The 17,398-nt window shown below is 49.1% G+C and overlaps 1 protein-coding gene across 5 annotated transcripts in view; it reads right to left on the bottom strand.

The window, feature by feature from the left end:
- Positions 1 to 17,398, bottom strand: part of CRHR2 (corticotropin releasing hormone receptor 2) — a 202,056-nt gene that overhangs the window by 20,842 nt on the left and 163,816 nt on the right. For all 5 annotated transcript variants that reach the window (XM_083704265.1, XM_083704266.1, XM_083704268.1 and 2 more), the window contains one exon: positions 2,738 to 2,823. In XM_083704265.1, the coding sequence (XP_083560391.1) occupies positions 2,738 to 2,823 (86 nt within the window). The remainder of the gene's footprint in view (positions 1 to 2,737; positions 2,824 to 17,398) is intronic.

The raw sequence follows: 17,398 nt of genomic DNA, 5'->3' as shown, positions 1-17,398 counted from the left end.
CATAATTTGACTCTAAGATGCATCCCAAATTTCTACAGCTGGGTCTATAGAGCTGGATATCTCTTGCTTAGTTTGCTAACACAACCTTGAGCGGAGATCTTCAGCAGTTCAGGTTCAGCAAAGTTTATATTAACTTTTCAAAAAAGGGGGGGAAGAGGGGGGAGAATAGAGGACTTATAAAGAGCAGATCAGCTTATTTTAATTTGCTTGCAGAAGTGCTGCTTTGCAAAGCATTAGCTGGGATCTAGCAAGTCAGCTTTTGGAACATTTAGCTTAATTGCCAATAAATTTGATTCTAAAACTCGAAGGAAGGAGGAGCTGAACAGGGGGAGAGAGGGCAATTTAGCTTTCAATGTGAGAGTGAGCGAAATGGGTCTTAAAGCCAGGGTTTTTCTTGCATACAGAGGGAAAGTCAGCAGAACTAAATATAAAATATGAGATAGAATGAGACAGACAGTCACCTGATTGCATGTAGCAAGAAGGGGCAGCCTGCGGTCTTCCAAAAGACTACAACTCCCATCATCCATGACCATTGATGATTATGGCTGGGGCTAATGGAGGTTGAAGGGACGTGGGTGGCGCTGTGAGTTAAACCACAGCGATCAGAAGGTCAGAGGTTCAAATCCCCCTGACGGGGTGAGCTCCCGTTGCTCGGTCCCTGCTCCTGCTAACCTAGCAGTTCGAAAGCACGTCAAAGTGCAAGTAGATAAATAGATACCACTCCAGCAGGAAGGTAAACAGCATTTCCATGCACTGCTCTGGTTCGCCAGAAGTGGCTTAGTCATGCTGGCCACATGACCCGGAAGCTGTATGCCGGCTCCCTCGGCCATTAAAACGAGATGAGCGTCGCAACCCCAGAGTCGGTCACGACCGGACCTAATGGTCAGGGGTCCCTATACCCCTTTACCTTTAGTGGAGGTTCAGAGTCCAAGAACAGCTGGATGATCTCTTGTCCCCGCCCCCAAGCAAATGCACATTTTGCTATTACGAAATATTCTTAACCTGAGCCACTCTATGACACACAAACTGTCTATAATTAAAGGAAGGTAATGTTAAATGAAGAGGTAGCAATTGGCAGTTCTTCAGCCTGATTCCAATCACAACTCTCTATTGAATTTTCTTTATAATAACTGGTGTCTTTCGCAGTGAAATGAAACCTCGACACCCAATTGACTTCATAGTGATTAAGGTGAAGGAGTGTTGAAATGACATGTTTAAGCAAATGAGCTTTGAGTTTGCCAGACTGATTGGCAATTTCTAAGGTGCGCGGGGGATGAAAGGCTACAGGATTTCAGAGGCTCGGGGGATTTCCAACTGGCTTCTCTCAGATTTCAGAACACAACCCAGTGGCGTGGCTTCACTTATGTGTAAGAAATGTGTTGGTCAGAATTTTATTTATTTTAAATATAATCCTGTATAGACAGACTTGGGTTGTAAAGCCATCTATACATTTGTAATGTATCTATACATTTGTAAAGTAAATAAATAGCTTGTTTTCTCCTGCTATCAGAAGAACTTTCTGATGTTAACAGTGGAACAGACTTCCTAGGGAGGCTGTGGACTCTCCTTCCTTGGAGATTTTAAAGCAGAGGTTGGGTGGCCATTGCTCATAGATGCTTTAGTTGAGCTTCCTGCATTGCAGGGGGCTGGACTAGATGACCCTCAGGGTCCCTTCCAACTCTACAATCCCACAATTCTGCGATTCTATTATTCCATGAGGCAGTTTCCAGCAGAATACATGGGAACCACCTTACATCAAGCTGCCTTATATCAAGTCAGACCATTGGTTCATCTAGTTCTGACACGTCTACAATTTCTTTTCAAACCTTTTATTGGCATTACCTACAAACATCCAAGGGATGCGGGTGGCGCTGCGGGTTAAACCACAGAGCCTAGGACTTGCCAATCAGAAGGTTGGCGGTTTGAATCCCCACGATGGGGTGAGCTCCCGTTGCTCAGTCCCTGCTCCTGCCAACCTAGCAGTTTGAAAGCACGTCAAAGTGCAAGTAGATAAATAGGTACCGCTCCGGCGGGAAGGTAAACGGCATTTCTGTGCGCTGCTCTGGTTTGCCAGAAGTGGCTTAGTCATGCTGGCCCCATGACCCGGAAGCTGTACACCGGCTCCCTCAGCCAATAAAGCGAGATGAGCGCCGCAACCTCAGAGTTGGCCACGACTGGACCTAATGATCAGGGGTCCCTTTACCTTTACAAACATCCAAAACAAATCAATACAGAATTACCACTTCCCCAGTGGCACAAAAGATTTGCAAAAAGAAAGGAGGCAGAGCAGTCTATCGCCACATCTCTTGGTCTCCAGGGAGATCAGACGTCTGCAGTGTATATCAACGTCAAAAAACCAAATGGAGTTATTTAGCCACTAACTTGGTTGAACTCCTGATCACACCCCAGTAATAGAAAATGTATGACCTCCGATTCTGGTTTCCATTTGGGGATACAGAGTTGATCTAGAAATTGCTGACGGAGATCAGCATATAGTTTACAATTGAGAACCATATGTGTAAGGGTTTCCACCAGGTCGTCTTCACACGGGCAAGTTCTTTCTCCTTCCACCCTGCCTGAGAACCTTCCCCAAAGGAGGTTAGATGGATGTGAATTATGGCTGGCAGCAATTCTTCAGTTCACTCCCAGCCCTCTCTGGAGATTGTGATTGGGACCAGCGATTGGTTGGGGATATAAGGGGAAAGGTGATTTTTCAGCAGCGCAGCACTCAGCTTACCTGTACTGTATTGTTTCTGAAGTCGTCGACGCTCTCAGCTTTGTCATTAGAATCCTAACTATGTTAAACAGGAAAACAAAATTTATCTGCAAGAAAAATGGGGGCGGGGAGAGAAAGAGGAAACAAGATCAGTGCCGATAAACACGTTCGAGGCGCAACGAAATGATCGATGTGTTTTCTGCGGTGCAGGAAGAGCTTCTCCTCTTGCAAGTTGTGATACAATAAAGGGAGTGGAAATTAAATTGGCCTTCTTCCTGGAGAGCCGTTGCTGGAGTCTCCCTCTTTTCTACCTGTCTGAGATGAGTTCCAATAAAGGAGCAATATGTTCAGGTGGAATGAAGGCACGCTCATTCCAATCTTGAGCCGCAAAGGGTGTTGAAGAGGCAGTTTGGGGAGGAGGCAGAGAAATGGTTATCTGAAATCCGAGCTGGTAACTGGCAACTTCCCAAAGTAATTTTATTTAGCCCTGGTGACTCTACTGAGAATTTCTCCTAGCTGTAAGAATCAGTGACTCCGCAGTTCTGGGACTTGCTTTCAGATCTGTGTCTGCAACAATAGCACTGTGCTGAAATCTGTCTTCCACTTTCTGCCAAATTTTCTTCCCCTGTGGGGAAGAAATGCCTTTAGAATGCCTTTAGAACAGGCATTGGCAAACTCCAGCTCTCCAGACTACAATTCCCATCATCCCTAGCTAACAGGACCAGTGGTCATGGGTGATGGGAATTGTAGTCCCAAACATCTGGAGGGCCGGAGTTTGCCCATGCCTGCTTTAGAATTTCAGTAGGTCTGGGGATCTGAGCTCAACCTACGTGGAAATGAATGGTGGGAAGAACCACCTTTACACTGTTAATCAGGATTCTGCACCCATTGAGCATGCTCAGTCACCAATGAGCTGGGTTCTGAGGGGTTTAACACACATTCACACACCATCCCCGCCCCCATATCTTTTGTATTTCTGCAAAACCTTGAGCCTGCTGATATCTCCCTCTTTTTGTGGTTGGATGGTGGCATGCAGACTATAAAAGGAACGGCACTCACATTCTGAACATCAGAAATAGCAAGACCGCAGATAGGAGGGACAAACAGCAATGGCCCTGCTTGTGAACTCTCAACAGGCATCAGTCTGGATGCAGAAGGCTTGACCAGGTGGGCAGGCCAGATGGACCCTGGTCTGCTCCAGCAAAGCACTGCTTTTGAAGGTATGTCCCCTTGAACTGGGACATGAGAGCCAAACGCCCCCCAGGCCCTTTCTCTCCAAAGCCTTTTGTGAGATGACACCCAGTAGAGATATGAGAGACGTTTGGAATAACAGATTTGGCTGAGTATAGTGATCTTTATAATCTGAAAGTTCTTCTTCAGAAGGTTTTCCTCAAAGGCAGGAACTGATAAATGGAAATGACAGCTCCAAACTGATTGTATTTATGGCAGAGTACCATTGCTGCATGCCTCAGGGATGTATCGTTCTACTTAAGCCGAGAACTATTTGTTTTGCTGGAGCTCGCAGGTGGAAGTAATTACCAGAACCTGTTTCAATCTAGTACAGCCAAACCAATTCAGGACCCTGGTCAGCTCCCAGTGGATCCTGCGTGCTGAGCTGTGGTGAACGTTGTTTCAGCAAAGGACCAGAATACAGTGGTGCCTCGCAAGACGAAATTAATTCGTTCTGCGAGTCTTTTCGTCTTGTGTGGTTTTTCGTCTTGCGAAGCTGCACCTCTTCAAGCGGTTTTAAGAAAAAAGGAAACAAACTTGCAAGACATTTTCATCTTGCGAAGCAAGCCCATAGGGGAAAATCGTCTTGCGAAGCAACTAAAAAAACGAAAAACGCTTTCGTCTTGCGCGTTTTTCGTCTTGTGAGGCATTCTGCTTGCGAGGTACCACTGTAATTTGAAGGCTTAAGAAGACGACTGCAAGGCCTACCATTCCAGACCCTCCCAGTGCCTCTCTTCCAGGACATAGAATCATAGAATCATAGAGTTTGAAGGGACCATAAGGGTCATCTAGTCCAACCCCCTGCGATGCAGGAATCATCTGCCCAATGTGGAGCTCTAACCTCCGACCCTGAGATTAAGAGTCTCGTGCTCTACCAATCCCCCTGCAATCCTTAAAGGACTCATAGTGGAATCAGATTACATGTTGGTGGAAAAGGAGAGTCTAAGGGTGATGGAAGAACCATGTCCTCCATCCTCAATAGAAACGTGGGTGCCGAGGGCTGCTAGCCCTGAGTGGGGTGGCTTGGGATTCATCTAAGTCCTCCTCAGGGCAGCCTTGGGGCTCGGATGTAGGGGATATGACACTGACTGCTGCTTCTCCCTAGGAGTCCTGTGTGTTGCATGGTTGGGAGTGGGGAGTACTGCCTGGTGCATTATTATTATTATTATTATTATTATTATTATTATTATTATCAACAACACAATGGGGAAGCATTGAGCCCCTGAGCTATAAAAAAACCAGGACAAGCTTCCAGCAAGAGCTTATTTTCTAGTTATCAAAAATGGTCCCCTCTTGTAACACACGAGGAGGTTTCATGTGCGTGCATGAGTCGTTCTGCATCCTACTGCAGACAAAAATGTTCCAGGCGCATTGGTTTGGGAGGTGGGGAAGCAAGAATGATGCAAATCAACAATGGCTGTAACTTGGCAGGTTTTGCTGGAGGAGGAGAAGTTCCCTTGCTGAGGTGAGGAAAATGAGGCCGGAGCAATAATGAAATCCTTTCGGTCCTCGGAGGGGAATAAAATGCAGGATTCCCTCTTCATTACAGCAAGGTCTCTTTGCTGATTCACCATAATTGAGAGACTGAAATGCTCTTGGAAATGGAGTGAAGAGCAAGGGGAAAGGGAAATTCGCCACTCTCTTGATCCTTCTGTTCTCTGGCATGTGTCTCACCAGAGCCGTCTTTCCCATTGGTGTTAGTGGTTCTGTGCTGGTCCTGTGGGTTACCCGAGAGGCAAGGTCCAAGTCCAGTCTGTGGTCAAAGGTGCAACGTGGAGGCAGTCTGTAGTAGCTGAAGCTGGGTGCAGGGCAGGGAGTCAGGTGAAGTCAGGAACAGGCTTGCAAGCAGGGAGCCAGGCGGGTCAGGAGCTCAGGCAGGAAAGCAGGACAGGGTTCAGGCAGGAACTAGCAACCAACAGTGTTGCTCCCGCAACCTGGGACTGGGGCTGGCCAGCTTTTATCTGCCCCGAGGCATAGGGCGGCCCCGATCCTCTGGTGACTCGCCTCTCCTGACCTGGAGGCAAGCGCTCCTCCTGCGGGAACTTAGTTCCCTCCGCCTCTCTGCCCTGAGCATCTGCAGCTCAGGAGAGGCTGGAGGGTTACCGGACCCAGAGGCAACCTCAGCTTCTTCTGACGGGGCTGAGAGTGGAGCACCTGCAGGCAATGGGTCCTCCATCCCCTCAGGAGCCAGAGCAGACCCACCTGAGGATCCCGCACAGGTGAGGACCCTTCAGGCTCATGCCCCAGCCCTGGCTCAGCTGGTTCTGGAGGCGGGGAATTCTGTGCAGGCTGGGATCCCTCAGGTTCAGCATTTGAGTCTGAATCCCAGGCCATCACAGGTTCGTTGCGCCAGGGCACCAGCCTCTCAGAGGTGCCCTAGTGAGTGGGGGAGCTGCGTGGCTTTGTTGGCAGCCTCCCCTTTCCCTGTACGCCCGCCAGCTGCGCCCCGCCAACTATATGGCTGGTGGGCATGCAGCTTCCTTCCCAATCCTCTGCAGGAGAGAGCGATCCCTGCAGCAGCTTAGGAAGGTAGCTTCCCTCCCAAGCCTCTGCGTCTGCTAAGGACAGCCCTGCTCCCAGTTGTTGTCCTTCTCCTGCTTCATGGCAAAAGGCGGCACGCAGCCTTCCCAGGAAGGGTGTCCCCGACACAGAGAGCATGTCCACCAGCATGTTTTCCTGCTTGATCGCTGCCATCATGCCCGGGATCAGGGCGGTGGGGGAGGCAGAGGACATTTTCCACTGCCCCCTCGCTTGTTTTGGAGTTGCTGGGGTGTGTGTGTGGCGATTTTTGTGTTAGGATATAGTTCCGTTCCACCTTAAAAGGAACAGGCATGACTGTGATGGCCTGGGAATCTAATTTAGAGGCTGAACCTGAGGAATCCCAACCTGCACAGGAGTCCCCGCCTCCAGGGCCGGCTGAGCCGGGGCTGGGGCTTGAACCTGAAGGGTCCTCACCTGTGCCAGATCCTCAGGAGCAGACACCAGTTGAATCTGCTCTGGCTCCGGAGGTGATTGAGGACCCATTGCCTGCAGGTGCTCCTCAAAGTGGCTAACATTCTCCTTTCCCTTCCTCCCTCACAACAAACACTCTGTGAGGTGAGTGAGGCTGAGAGACTTCAGAGAAGTGTGACTAGCCCAAGGTCACCCAGCAGCTGCATGTGGAGGAGCAGGGAAGCGAACCCGGTTCACCAGATTACAAGTCTTAACCACTACACCACACTGGCTCTCTAAGGAAGTCTAAGGAAGGCAAGGAGAGCCACAAGAGATCTCCTTCTTCTCTTCCTCCTATCAGAGGCAACAAGAGCCAGGATTCAGAGAGCTCTAATCCTTTATGCCAACAGGCTGGTGCTAGAGCCACACTATTAATAGTTAACAACAATGTAGAGCAGCCTTGATGCTTCCGAAGAGTAGCACCCAAGAGGGGCAATATATATTTTCATGCCACCATATTAGCTCTATCTATTTTCTTGATTTATTTTCCGATCACCCTGCTCAGTACTTTTGCTTTCAATGTTCTGCTCAATTTTTTTAAAATGGATTTTTAATTGTATTTTGATAGCACATGTTTACCTCTCGCTTGCCGGTTAATGACTGTAATTTCCTGAGAGTTGCTTAGAGAATTTGTTAAATTAGGGGGTTCTAAGATGAGTAAGCAAATAAATAAATAAATTGAGATTCAAAGAGCTAACTAATGCTTTAGGCCAGATACCAGCAGTTTAGTAACAATAATAATTCATTATTTATACCATGCCCATCTGGCTGGGTTTCCCCAGCCACCAACACACTATTCAATGCTGTTTTTTTCTTTGACAACCTGGTCCAGAATGTCCTCCATTCAGGTTTTGGAGTTGGGGGTGGGGGCTATGCTTTACAGCCGACTATCTGTGCTTTTAAAATTGCTGTTATGCAGTTACAAGACCACGGGCCATTTCCTAATTGCTCTCTTAGCAGGAGACGCTTTCTTCGTAAGCAAAGCCATTATCCTGAATAATCATCCTTTGCTGATGTATGAAAAGTAATGCCAACCCCAAATCCCGTGATTTGATAACCCGAGCTCTTCAGCGTTTTGTCAGCCTGACCTCGCTCAACTAATGGTCTCCTGACCTCTGGATTTCTTCTTCATTTGCCTTTTCAGATTGCCTTGCTGTTCTTGAGTAAGTTTCATTTCCTTTGAAGAATGATACGCATCTCAGAAAGAATCCCTTTTAGGATTCGCCGAACCACTTTGAGACGTGAACCAACAGCAGGCAACTCCTTCTAGCATTGTTCCTCTTTCTCCCTGCGGTGTCCCACAAGGGCAAATGTCAGGAGCCAGAGTCAGGAGTAGGTCGGCAATAAAACACCTGGTGTCGGTGAAGTCAACTCTTTGTTCAAAGAAACCAAAACAGGCCTAGTGATCACAGCAACCCAGTAGGTTTTGTCCAATGGGGCAGTTGTGAGGACTGAAGGTCCCCAACTTCCCACTGCTAAGGCTCTTTCCCCAGTTCCTTCATCTAGTCTCTCTTTGCTCCACCATCTTCATTTCTCTCCATGTTCTGTGAGACCAGGGAGAGGGGAGCTGGTTACAGCAGGAGGGAAAGACCCCCCTGGCTTCTTCAGCAGCCTGCCTCCACTCTGCCTCTTGGCCCTCTTCCTCACCAGCCTTTGCTTCTGCCTCTGGTTCTGGACTGCTCTCTGCCACAGCCTCTTCCTGCTCACCAAACCCTGTTGCTTCATCATCACCACCACCATTTATTTATATCCCACCCATCTGGCTGGGTTTCCCCAGCCACTCTGGGCAGCTCCCAATGGAATATTAACAACACAATAAAACGTCAAACATTAACAATTTCCCTAAACAGGGCTGTCTTCAGATGTCTTCTAAAGGTCAGAATATTGTTTATTTTCTTAACATCTGATGGGAGGGCATTCAACAGGGCGGGCGCCACTACCAAAAAGGCCCTCTGCCTGGTTCTCTGTAACCTCACTTCTCACAGGGAGGGAACTGCCAGAAGGCCCACAGAGCTGGACCTTAGTGTCCGGGCAGAACGATGGGGGTGAAGATGCTCCTTCAGGTATACAGGGCCAGGGCTTTAAAGGTCAGCACCAACACTTTGAACTGTGCTCGGAAACATACTGGGAGCCGACGTGGGGATCCAGGGCACAGTCCTTCAATGGCTGCGCTCGTTTCTCTCTGGTTGGGGACAGAGGGTGGCTCTTGGGGGGGAATTGTCATCCCGCCACTCCTTGGTGTGTGGTATGCCCCAGGGTGCAATACTCTCCTCGATGCTTTTTAACATCTTTATGCGCCCCCTCACCCTGCTTGTCTGGAGTTTTGGGCTGGGCTGCCATCAGTATGCTGATGACACCCAACTCTATCTGTTGATGGACGGCCATCCTGACTCGGCCCCAGACACACTGATCAGATGCTTGGAGGCTGTGGCTGCATGGTTACGTGGGAGCCGGTTGAAGTTAAATCCTTCGAAGACAGAGGTCCTCTGGCTGGGACGGGACGACATGGGACTGAGGGGGCAACTCCCATCTCTTGCGGGGGTGCAATTAGTGCCAGCACCGTCCGTTAAGAGTTTGGGTGTAATCTTCGATACCTCCCTCTCCATGGAGGCGCAGATTGCAGCTATAACAAAGGCGGCATTTTTTCATCTCCGCCAAGCTAAGCAGTTGGCTCCTTACCTCTCTCGCCCTGACCTCGCCACTGTGATCCACGCGACGGTCACCTCCAGACTGGATTATTGTAACTCGCTCTACGTGGGGCTGCCCTTGAGACTGACCCAGAAACTCCAGCGGGTGCAGAATGCCGCAGCGAGACTCCTTACGGGGTCTTTGCTTAGAGATCACATTCATCCGGTGCTATACCAGCTGCACTGGCTCCCGGTGGAGTACAGGATCAGGTTTAAGGTGCTGGTTTTAACCTTCAAAGCCCTATACGGCCTAGGACCCTCGTACCTACGGGACCGCCTCTCCTGGTATGCCCCACAGAGGAACTTACGGTCTTCAAATAAAAACACCTTGAAGGTCCCAGGCCACAGAGAGGTTAGGCTGGCCTCAACTAGAGCCAGGGCTTTTTCGGCTGCGGCTCCAACCTGGTGGAACGCTCTGTCACAAGAGACAAGGGCCCTGCAGGACTTGACATCTTTCCGCAGGGCCTGCAAGACAGAGTTGTTCCACCTGGCCTTTGGTCAGGGCACAGCCTGACTCCCTCCTTTGGCAATCTTTACAAAACTTTAGTTTATGGTTGCCATCAATTTTGATTTTAATTAATTTTTATAATGTTTTTATAATGTTGTACTGTTTTAGCGTTGTTAGCCGCCCTGAGCCCGGCTTTGGCTGGGGAGGGCGGGATATAAATAAAATTTATTATTATTATTATTATTATTATTATTATTATTATTATTTCAGGACCGGTGTTATATGGTCTTGGCGGCCACTCCCAGTCTAGCTGCCACATTCTGGATTAGTTGTAGTTTCCGGGTCACCTTTAAAGGTAGCCCCACGAAGAGCACATTGCAGCAGTCCAAGCGGGAGATAATTAGAGAATGCACCACTCTGGTGAGACAGTCTCCAGCCTTTGACACCTCCTGCTCCTCCCAGTCTTCTTCCACTAACCACTCCTGTTGTCCCACCACCAATCCCCGGGCTCGTAGCCTCCTTCCCCAGGAGATTCCGATGGGTTCCCCGGCTCATGCCTCCCACCCCACCTCTGTATCCAGCCAGTCAGTGGCAGCAACCCTAAGGAAGAGGTAATGAACAGGCAGTGCCACCCCTAGAATAGTTTTATAAGCTAGAAGGTGGGGAGGCAGGAATGGGCTGGCAGAGGGCGGATTGAGGCTGGTGGGGCAATGCCCTGTTCACTCTAATGGAGCAACCTCAGATGTTTCTCAGCATCTATTCCTTGCCCTTTGGGGCAGCGGCCCAGGCTGGGCTCAAGCGGGAGCCAGCAAGATCCCTGGTTTGCAGGGGGGTTGGACTAGATGGCCCTCAGAGTCCCTTTGTGATGGCCTGGGACTCGGGCTCGGACTCGGAACCATAGGAGTCTCAGTCTGCACCGGATCCTTTGCCTCAGGCATCATCTGAATCAAGTCTGGGGCCTGATCCTGAAGAGTCCCAGTCTGCACAGGTTCCCCTGCAACAAGCACCAGCTGGGCCGAGTCAGGGGCCTGAGCCTGCCCTGGCTCCAGATGCGGGGATTACCTCGTTGCCTTTAGCTGGGCCATCACTTACAGCTGCTCCACTACCGGTTGGGTCAGGAGAGGCTGAGGTGGCCTCTGGGTCTAGTAACCCACCGACGTCTCCCGAGCTGCAGAAACTGAGGTCTGAGAGAAGCATAGACCTGAGTACTCGCAGGAGGAGTGCTCGCCTTTGGGCGAAACAGGGAGGTGAGTCACCGGGGGATCAGGACCGGCCGCTACCCAACAAAGATAAAAGTCTGTCGGACCCTGCCCCAGGTTGCAGGAGAAACATTGCTGTTTGCTAGATCCTGCCTGAGATCCTGTACCTGCCCTTGCCTGGTTTCCTGCCTCGTATCCTGCCCATAGCTGTCAACTGTCCCTTATTTGGTGGGAAAGTCCCTTATCCCAGCACCGTGTCCCACTGCTGTCCCTTAAATTTCCCGTGTTTCAAAGGAAGCAGCTCCTCTCCCTCCCTCCCTGCTGGCCAGGAAGGAGGGAGGCTACAACTGTTTTGCTTGGCTGCATTGCTCACCCAATAAGGAGTCTAAGAACGACTGGGGGGGGTGGAGCTTGCCTGCTTTGTGCTGATCAAATTGACCGCCTTGCCTGGGGACTCGCCTTTGCTCAGCGCTTCCCAGAGGTGATGGTGGTTTTCCTTGCTGCATCCCCTTTGCCGGGTTGTTGTGCTGTGGGAACCACCGCTTGAGGCTTCGTTTGGCTGCTGGTTGACTAAAATCCCTTATTTTGGCTGCTGATCCCTTATTTTCAAATCTGCAAGTTGACAGCTATGATCCTGCCTTGGCCCTGTTGGACTGACTCCATATTCTGGACTGGTCCTGGACCGCGTTTCAAGGGTTCCCCCCGGGCCCAGCGCACCTTTCCAGCTTTACTATCCTACAATTTGAAGAGAGCAGGCAGCAGCGGCAGGAAGAAGCTTATGCAGTCAAATCTTGCCTGTGAGCCTCCCCAAACCTGACGCTGGCATCAAAGCATATTGCCTTGCAGGTGTGATATTATGCAATATCACCAAAGCGGGTGCAAATGAACATCTCGGTCAGTCTGTGCAGGCCAGAGATGAAGGGAAATGAAAGCATCTGTGGGCTAGAGGCTAGACCCGTGGATTGTGTGCATTATGAGTCAATTAGGCCAAGTCCTCTGGGAAGAGTGTGTGTGAGGAGGGTGGGGTCTGAGTAAGTGGAAATACAGAATGCTAACAAGCTCTTCCTGTTGCCCGCAAATGCCACGGAGTGATTCAGAACCTGCGGTGGCTGCCGTTTGTTGCAATTAGTCAGGTGGCGCCGGGAGCACAAGGGACAGTGCTATTTCCCCTAAGGCCTGGTGCACATCATCTAAATCCCCTTAACCTTTAGTCTGCTTGCCAGGGCTTCTGGAGATGAAGACCGTCAGACAGAATTGTGCAGCCCAGGCTGCTTTGCCAAGCGCTGAGCCAAATATATATATTAAAAACCCACGCTACAGCTGGTCAAAGGCTGCTGGTTTTCTGGGCAACACTGTAGCGCCACCAAGAAATTAAGAACTTATTAAGAGGAGCCCATCTTTCCCAAGTATCCTGTTCTACTGGCCATGAAAGCTGTGTTCTGCGTTCGCTGTCAGAGGCAGCATGCTTCCATGTCCTCTAACATTTCTCAGATGAAAATAGGGACATCCCCTTCTGCATCAGGATGCTTCTCCCATGTCTGATGTCTATCACACACGTAGATGCCATATGCACACTGACAGTGGCCACCTCGAGCCAATTACAACCTCCATGCCAATCCTACCTCACAGGATCGTTGTAAAAGAAATGGGCGAGGGAAGGATAATATGCAACACCTTCCACAGATACGTGGAATGAAATAAGCTGCCTTGAGTCCCTGTCAGAGGAAAAAGTGAATAATAATAATAATAATAATAATAATAATAATAATAATGGCAACACTGAGAATGATCAGGAACATACCAGAGAGTAAATCCTATTGAACTCAGTGGAATTAAAAAAGGTAAAGGGACCCCTGACCATTAGGTCCAGTCGTGGCCGACTCTGGGGTTGTGGCGCTCATCTCGCTTTATTGGCCGAGGGAGCCGGTGTACAGCTTCCGGGTCATGTGGCCAGCATGACTAAGCCGCTTCTGGCGAACCAGAGCAGCGCATGGAAACGCCATTTACCTTCCCGCTGGAGCGGTACCTATTTATCTACTTGCACTTTGACGTGCTTTCGAACTGCTAGGTTGGCAGGAGCAAGGACCGAGCAATGGGAGCTCACCCCGTCACAGGGATTCAAACCCCTGACCTTCTGGTCAGCAAGTCCTAGGCTCTGTGGTTTAACCTACAGTGCCACCCGCGTCCCCAGTGGGATTTAGTTCTGAAAAAAATGCTCCGTATTGCAGTGTAAGGCTGCCCTGTCTTTACCCAGTTACCTGGGAGTAAGCTCCATTGAATGGAACTTACTTGTGAGTAGACAGTGTAAGGCTCAGTTTACAATCAAGGTATAAACATTATTCCACCCATTTCTTAAGACGTGGCTGGCTGCGGAAGAAATGCAATGAAAGAATTTAAAGCGGACCTTTTCCTTCAAAATTACACCCTCACTTACACCCTCACCTTCGGCCTGGTTTAAAAGTCCACTTATTATATTTGTGATGCTCAAAGACGACTGAACAGAGGAGCAAATGACAAAACCACATGCCTCCCTGCTGGCTCGTTTTGAATATTCATCTTGAAACGTGAGCAACTTGCTTCCGGAAGAGTGGCAAGGGATGAGGAAATGAGGGATCTTTGCAATCAAGGAGCTATTTTGCGAAATGTTTGGAAATATATCCGAGGAAGAAAGTGAGGCGGTCCAGAGAACTCCACACTGCCTCCCCAGACAGATGCACCTGGGAAGAGTTCTGTTGGCGGGCATTGTAAGGATACCATGATTCCTTGCTCTCTTTTCAGAGGCAGAGCGGTGTAATGGTTAGAGCAAGGGGGCAGAGGCAACATGGTGCCCTTCAGATGGACCCCAGCATCAATCAGCCTCAGCCAGCATTGCCAATGGTGTGATGAGAACCGTGGTCCAACAGCATCCGAGGTGGGCCACTTTGGTTATGGTCCTCCGCCTATGTGAATTATAGGGAAGCCAAGTTACAGGGAACCAGGCAGAGGGTCTTCTTGGTATTGGCGCCTGCCTTGTGGAATGCCCTCCCACCAGATGTCAAAGAGAACAACAACTACCAGACTTTTAGAAGACATCTGAAGGTAGCCCTGGTTTTTGTTGTTGTTGTTGTTTAGTCGTTTAGTCATGTCCAACTCTTCGTGACCCCATGGACCATAGCACGCCAGGCACTCCTGTCTTCCACTGCCTCCCGCAGTTTGGTCAAACTCATGCTGGTAGCTTCAAGAACACTGTCCAACCATCTCGTCCTCTGTCATCCCCTTCTCCTTGTGCTCTCCATCTTTCCCAACATCAAGGTCTTTTCCAGGGAGTCTTCTCTTCTCATGAGGTAGCCAAAGTATTGGAGCCTCAGCATCAGGATCTGTCCTTCCAGTGAGCACTCAGGGCTGATTTCCTTAAGAATGTATAGGTTTGATCTTCTTGCAGTCCATGGGACTCTCAAGTGTCTCCTCCAGCACCATAATTCAAAAGCATCAATTCTTCGGCAATCATTCTTCCTTATGGTCCAGCTCTCACTTCCATACATCACTACTGGGAAAACCATAGCTTTAACTATAGGGCCCTTTGTCGGCAAGGTGATGTCGACAGCTTTTTAAGATGCTGTCTAGGTTTTAATGTTTGATGCATTATTGTATTTTAATATTTTGTTGGTAGCCACCCAGAGTGGCCGGGGAAGCCCAGCCAGATGGGCGGGGTATAAATTATTATTATTATTATTATTATTATTATTATTATTATTATTAGTGGTGGTGGTGGTAGGGACCACCTAGTCCAACTCCTTGCAATGCAGGGGTCGGAGCTAAAGAATCACTGACAGGTGGCTGCCCAACTTCTGTTTAAAAACCTCCAGGGAAGGAGATTCTGTGACAGTAACCCTGAAGAACCGCTGCCAACCAGTGTTGACTGACCCAGATGGACAAATGGTTCCGACTCGACACCAGGCAGTTTCCTGTGTTTCTAAATATACAGGCTTACCACTCCTGAAACATGGAGATCCCATTTGTCTGCCAGGACCAACAGCAATTCATAGACATGTTTAGAGCTGATTGGCACTATCGAGCAGAAAATTGATGGGCTGCGTTAAATTTGCTAAAGTGAATAATTCCCAAGCCGTTCTAAGCCATTCCGCCTTCCGAGGCTTCCTGGTGGTCTGTCTTGCAGCGGTTAAACACATACAACGAAGGTTCCTGTAAACCGTTGTGTAGCGCTGTCTTAACACAATTAAGGGGAATCTGGTGCCAAGCGTGTTTCAAGGAACTCATTAAGTGCATTTATCATCGTTTCCCACAAATCGGCAGCTCTTTTACGAGTCTGTTGCCTATTGTAAAAAAAACCCCAACCTTTTATACACTCAGCAGTATCAACCCTACCATTATGATTTCTATAAAATGTGACAGAAGGCCACATGTCACAGTTTTTAAATCTCTCTCTCTCTCTCTCTCTCTCTCTCTCTCTCTCTCTCTCTCCCACACACACACACACACACCTAACATTTGGTGCTATAGCACGGAGATCGGAAGAAGATGTTCTGGGACCTACTGATAGCTTTGATAAAATACATATTTTGTTATGTGCAAATGGCTTTATATACCTATTAGGTCCCAAAATTACCACATAGCATATATTCAACACAAAAAACAGCGACAGTTTGTTGTTGACAAAAGACAGCTGGACATATAAATACCCCATTGCCTTCATAGCTTAGGGCCTCATCAAACCTAAATCTGGCCCTACCCCCCCCCTCCACACACACACACACACACACACACACACACACCCCTAACATTTGGTGCTATAGCACAGAGGTCAGAAGAAGATGTTCTGGGACCTACTGATGGCTTAAAGTAGACCCACAAAGGTTTCTGATCCCCATTTTCCAAATGGACAACTGTGTTAGCAGAGAAGACTGGTCATTTTTTGGCAAATGGAGCGCTTGCTCCACCAAGACAGGCAGGTATGAGCTGGCTGACGACCGACTGAGGTTGGCTGGGCAATGCCACATTCACCCTACCAGACCATTTCCCCTCTCTGGATATAAACTGGTGGGAACCAACAACCAACCGGCTCCATTTCCTCTTGCCCCACGATAAGCAAGCAGCGGACGGTGGAGAGAAGGTGTTTATTATAAGAGAGAGCAGGGAGCCTCTTCTGCAGGTGGCTCACTCCAATCTCTTTCTCTGCAGTTTGAACTGCTAAGGATGCTTTTATGCAAGGAAGAGAGAGGCTCTGCCCAGCATGTCATTAAGAGCTTATTGGCCTCCACTGGTTTCTGCTTCCTTCCTCGCCTCGCTTCTCACCTGGGCTGACAATATTGTGTCTGCGGAGCTTTGGAGATGGCAAACCGGCCAATTAAGTCATCTCGTCCCCGGCTGAGGAATGATCAGCCACCAAATCCCAAGGCAACAAGAGAAGGGCTGCTTTTCAGGTAAAACAAAATGAAAAAAGTTGGTGGGGGGGGAGCAGCAGAGAGGACTCTTTCCTGCAGCTGCTGCTGGGCCTGAAAGACATCTTTTTGCCATTCGATAGTGGTACCAGGATCATAGCGTGCAGCAGGGGCCTTGCTGGGATCTGCTGTGGAATTGGTTCAAAAAGCTGCATATGCACGCCAAGCCTTGCTGACATTTGCAAGTGTTGGGGTGAATTTGAGCCAGGGTTCAAATTCTCATAGCATGGCAGGGGCTACATAGACGATCCTATGGGTTCCTTCCAGCTCAAAAATTCTGTGGCTCTGTGGTGCATTGCTATACCTGCAGCTTTTTAAGAAGAGTCCACCTTATCAGGCCAATGGCCCATCTAGTCCAGCAGTCTGTTCTAACAGTGGCCAACGAGGTGCCTGTGAAACCCACAAGCAGGATTCGAGCACCAAAGCCCTCTTCCCTCCTGCAATTTCCAGCAGCTGAAATTCAGAAGCACAGCTGCTTCTGACAGTGGAGTTCAGAGCACAGTCACTGTGGCTGGCAGCCATTGCTCCTCCATGAATTTGCCTAATCCTCTGTTACAGCCACCCAGCTTGCTAGCCATCATGGCAGCTTGTGGGAGAGAAATCCATATTTCAACCAAGCGCTGTGTATAAAAAAATGCTTTCTTTCGTCTGCCTTGAACCTCCCACATGTCCACGAATTCTGGCGTTAT

The sequence above is a fragment of the Podarcis gaigeae genome (assembly GCF_964106915.1).
Source record: "Podarcis gaigeae genome assembly, chromosome: 12".
Taxonomy (NCBI): Eukaryota; Metazoa; Chordata; class Lepidosauria; order Squamata; family Lacertidae; genus Podarcis; species Podarcis gaigeae.
The sequence above is the reverse complement of the archived record's forward strand: the minus strand, read 5'-3'. Positions and strand labels throughout refer to the sequence as shown.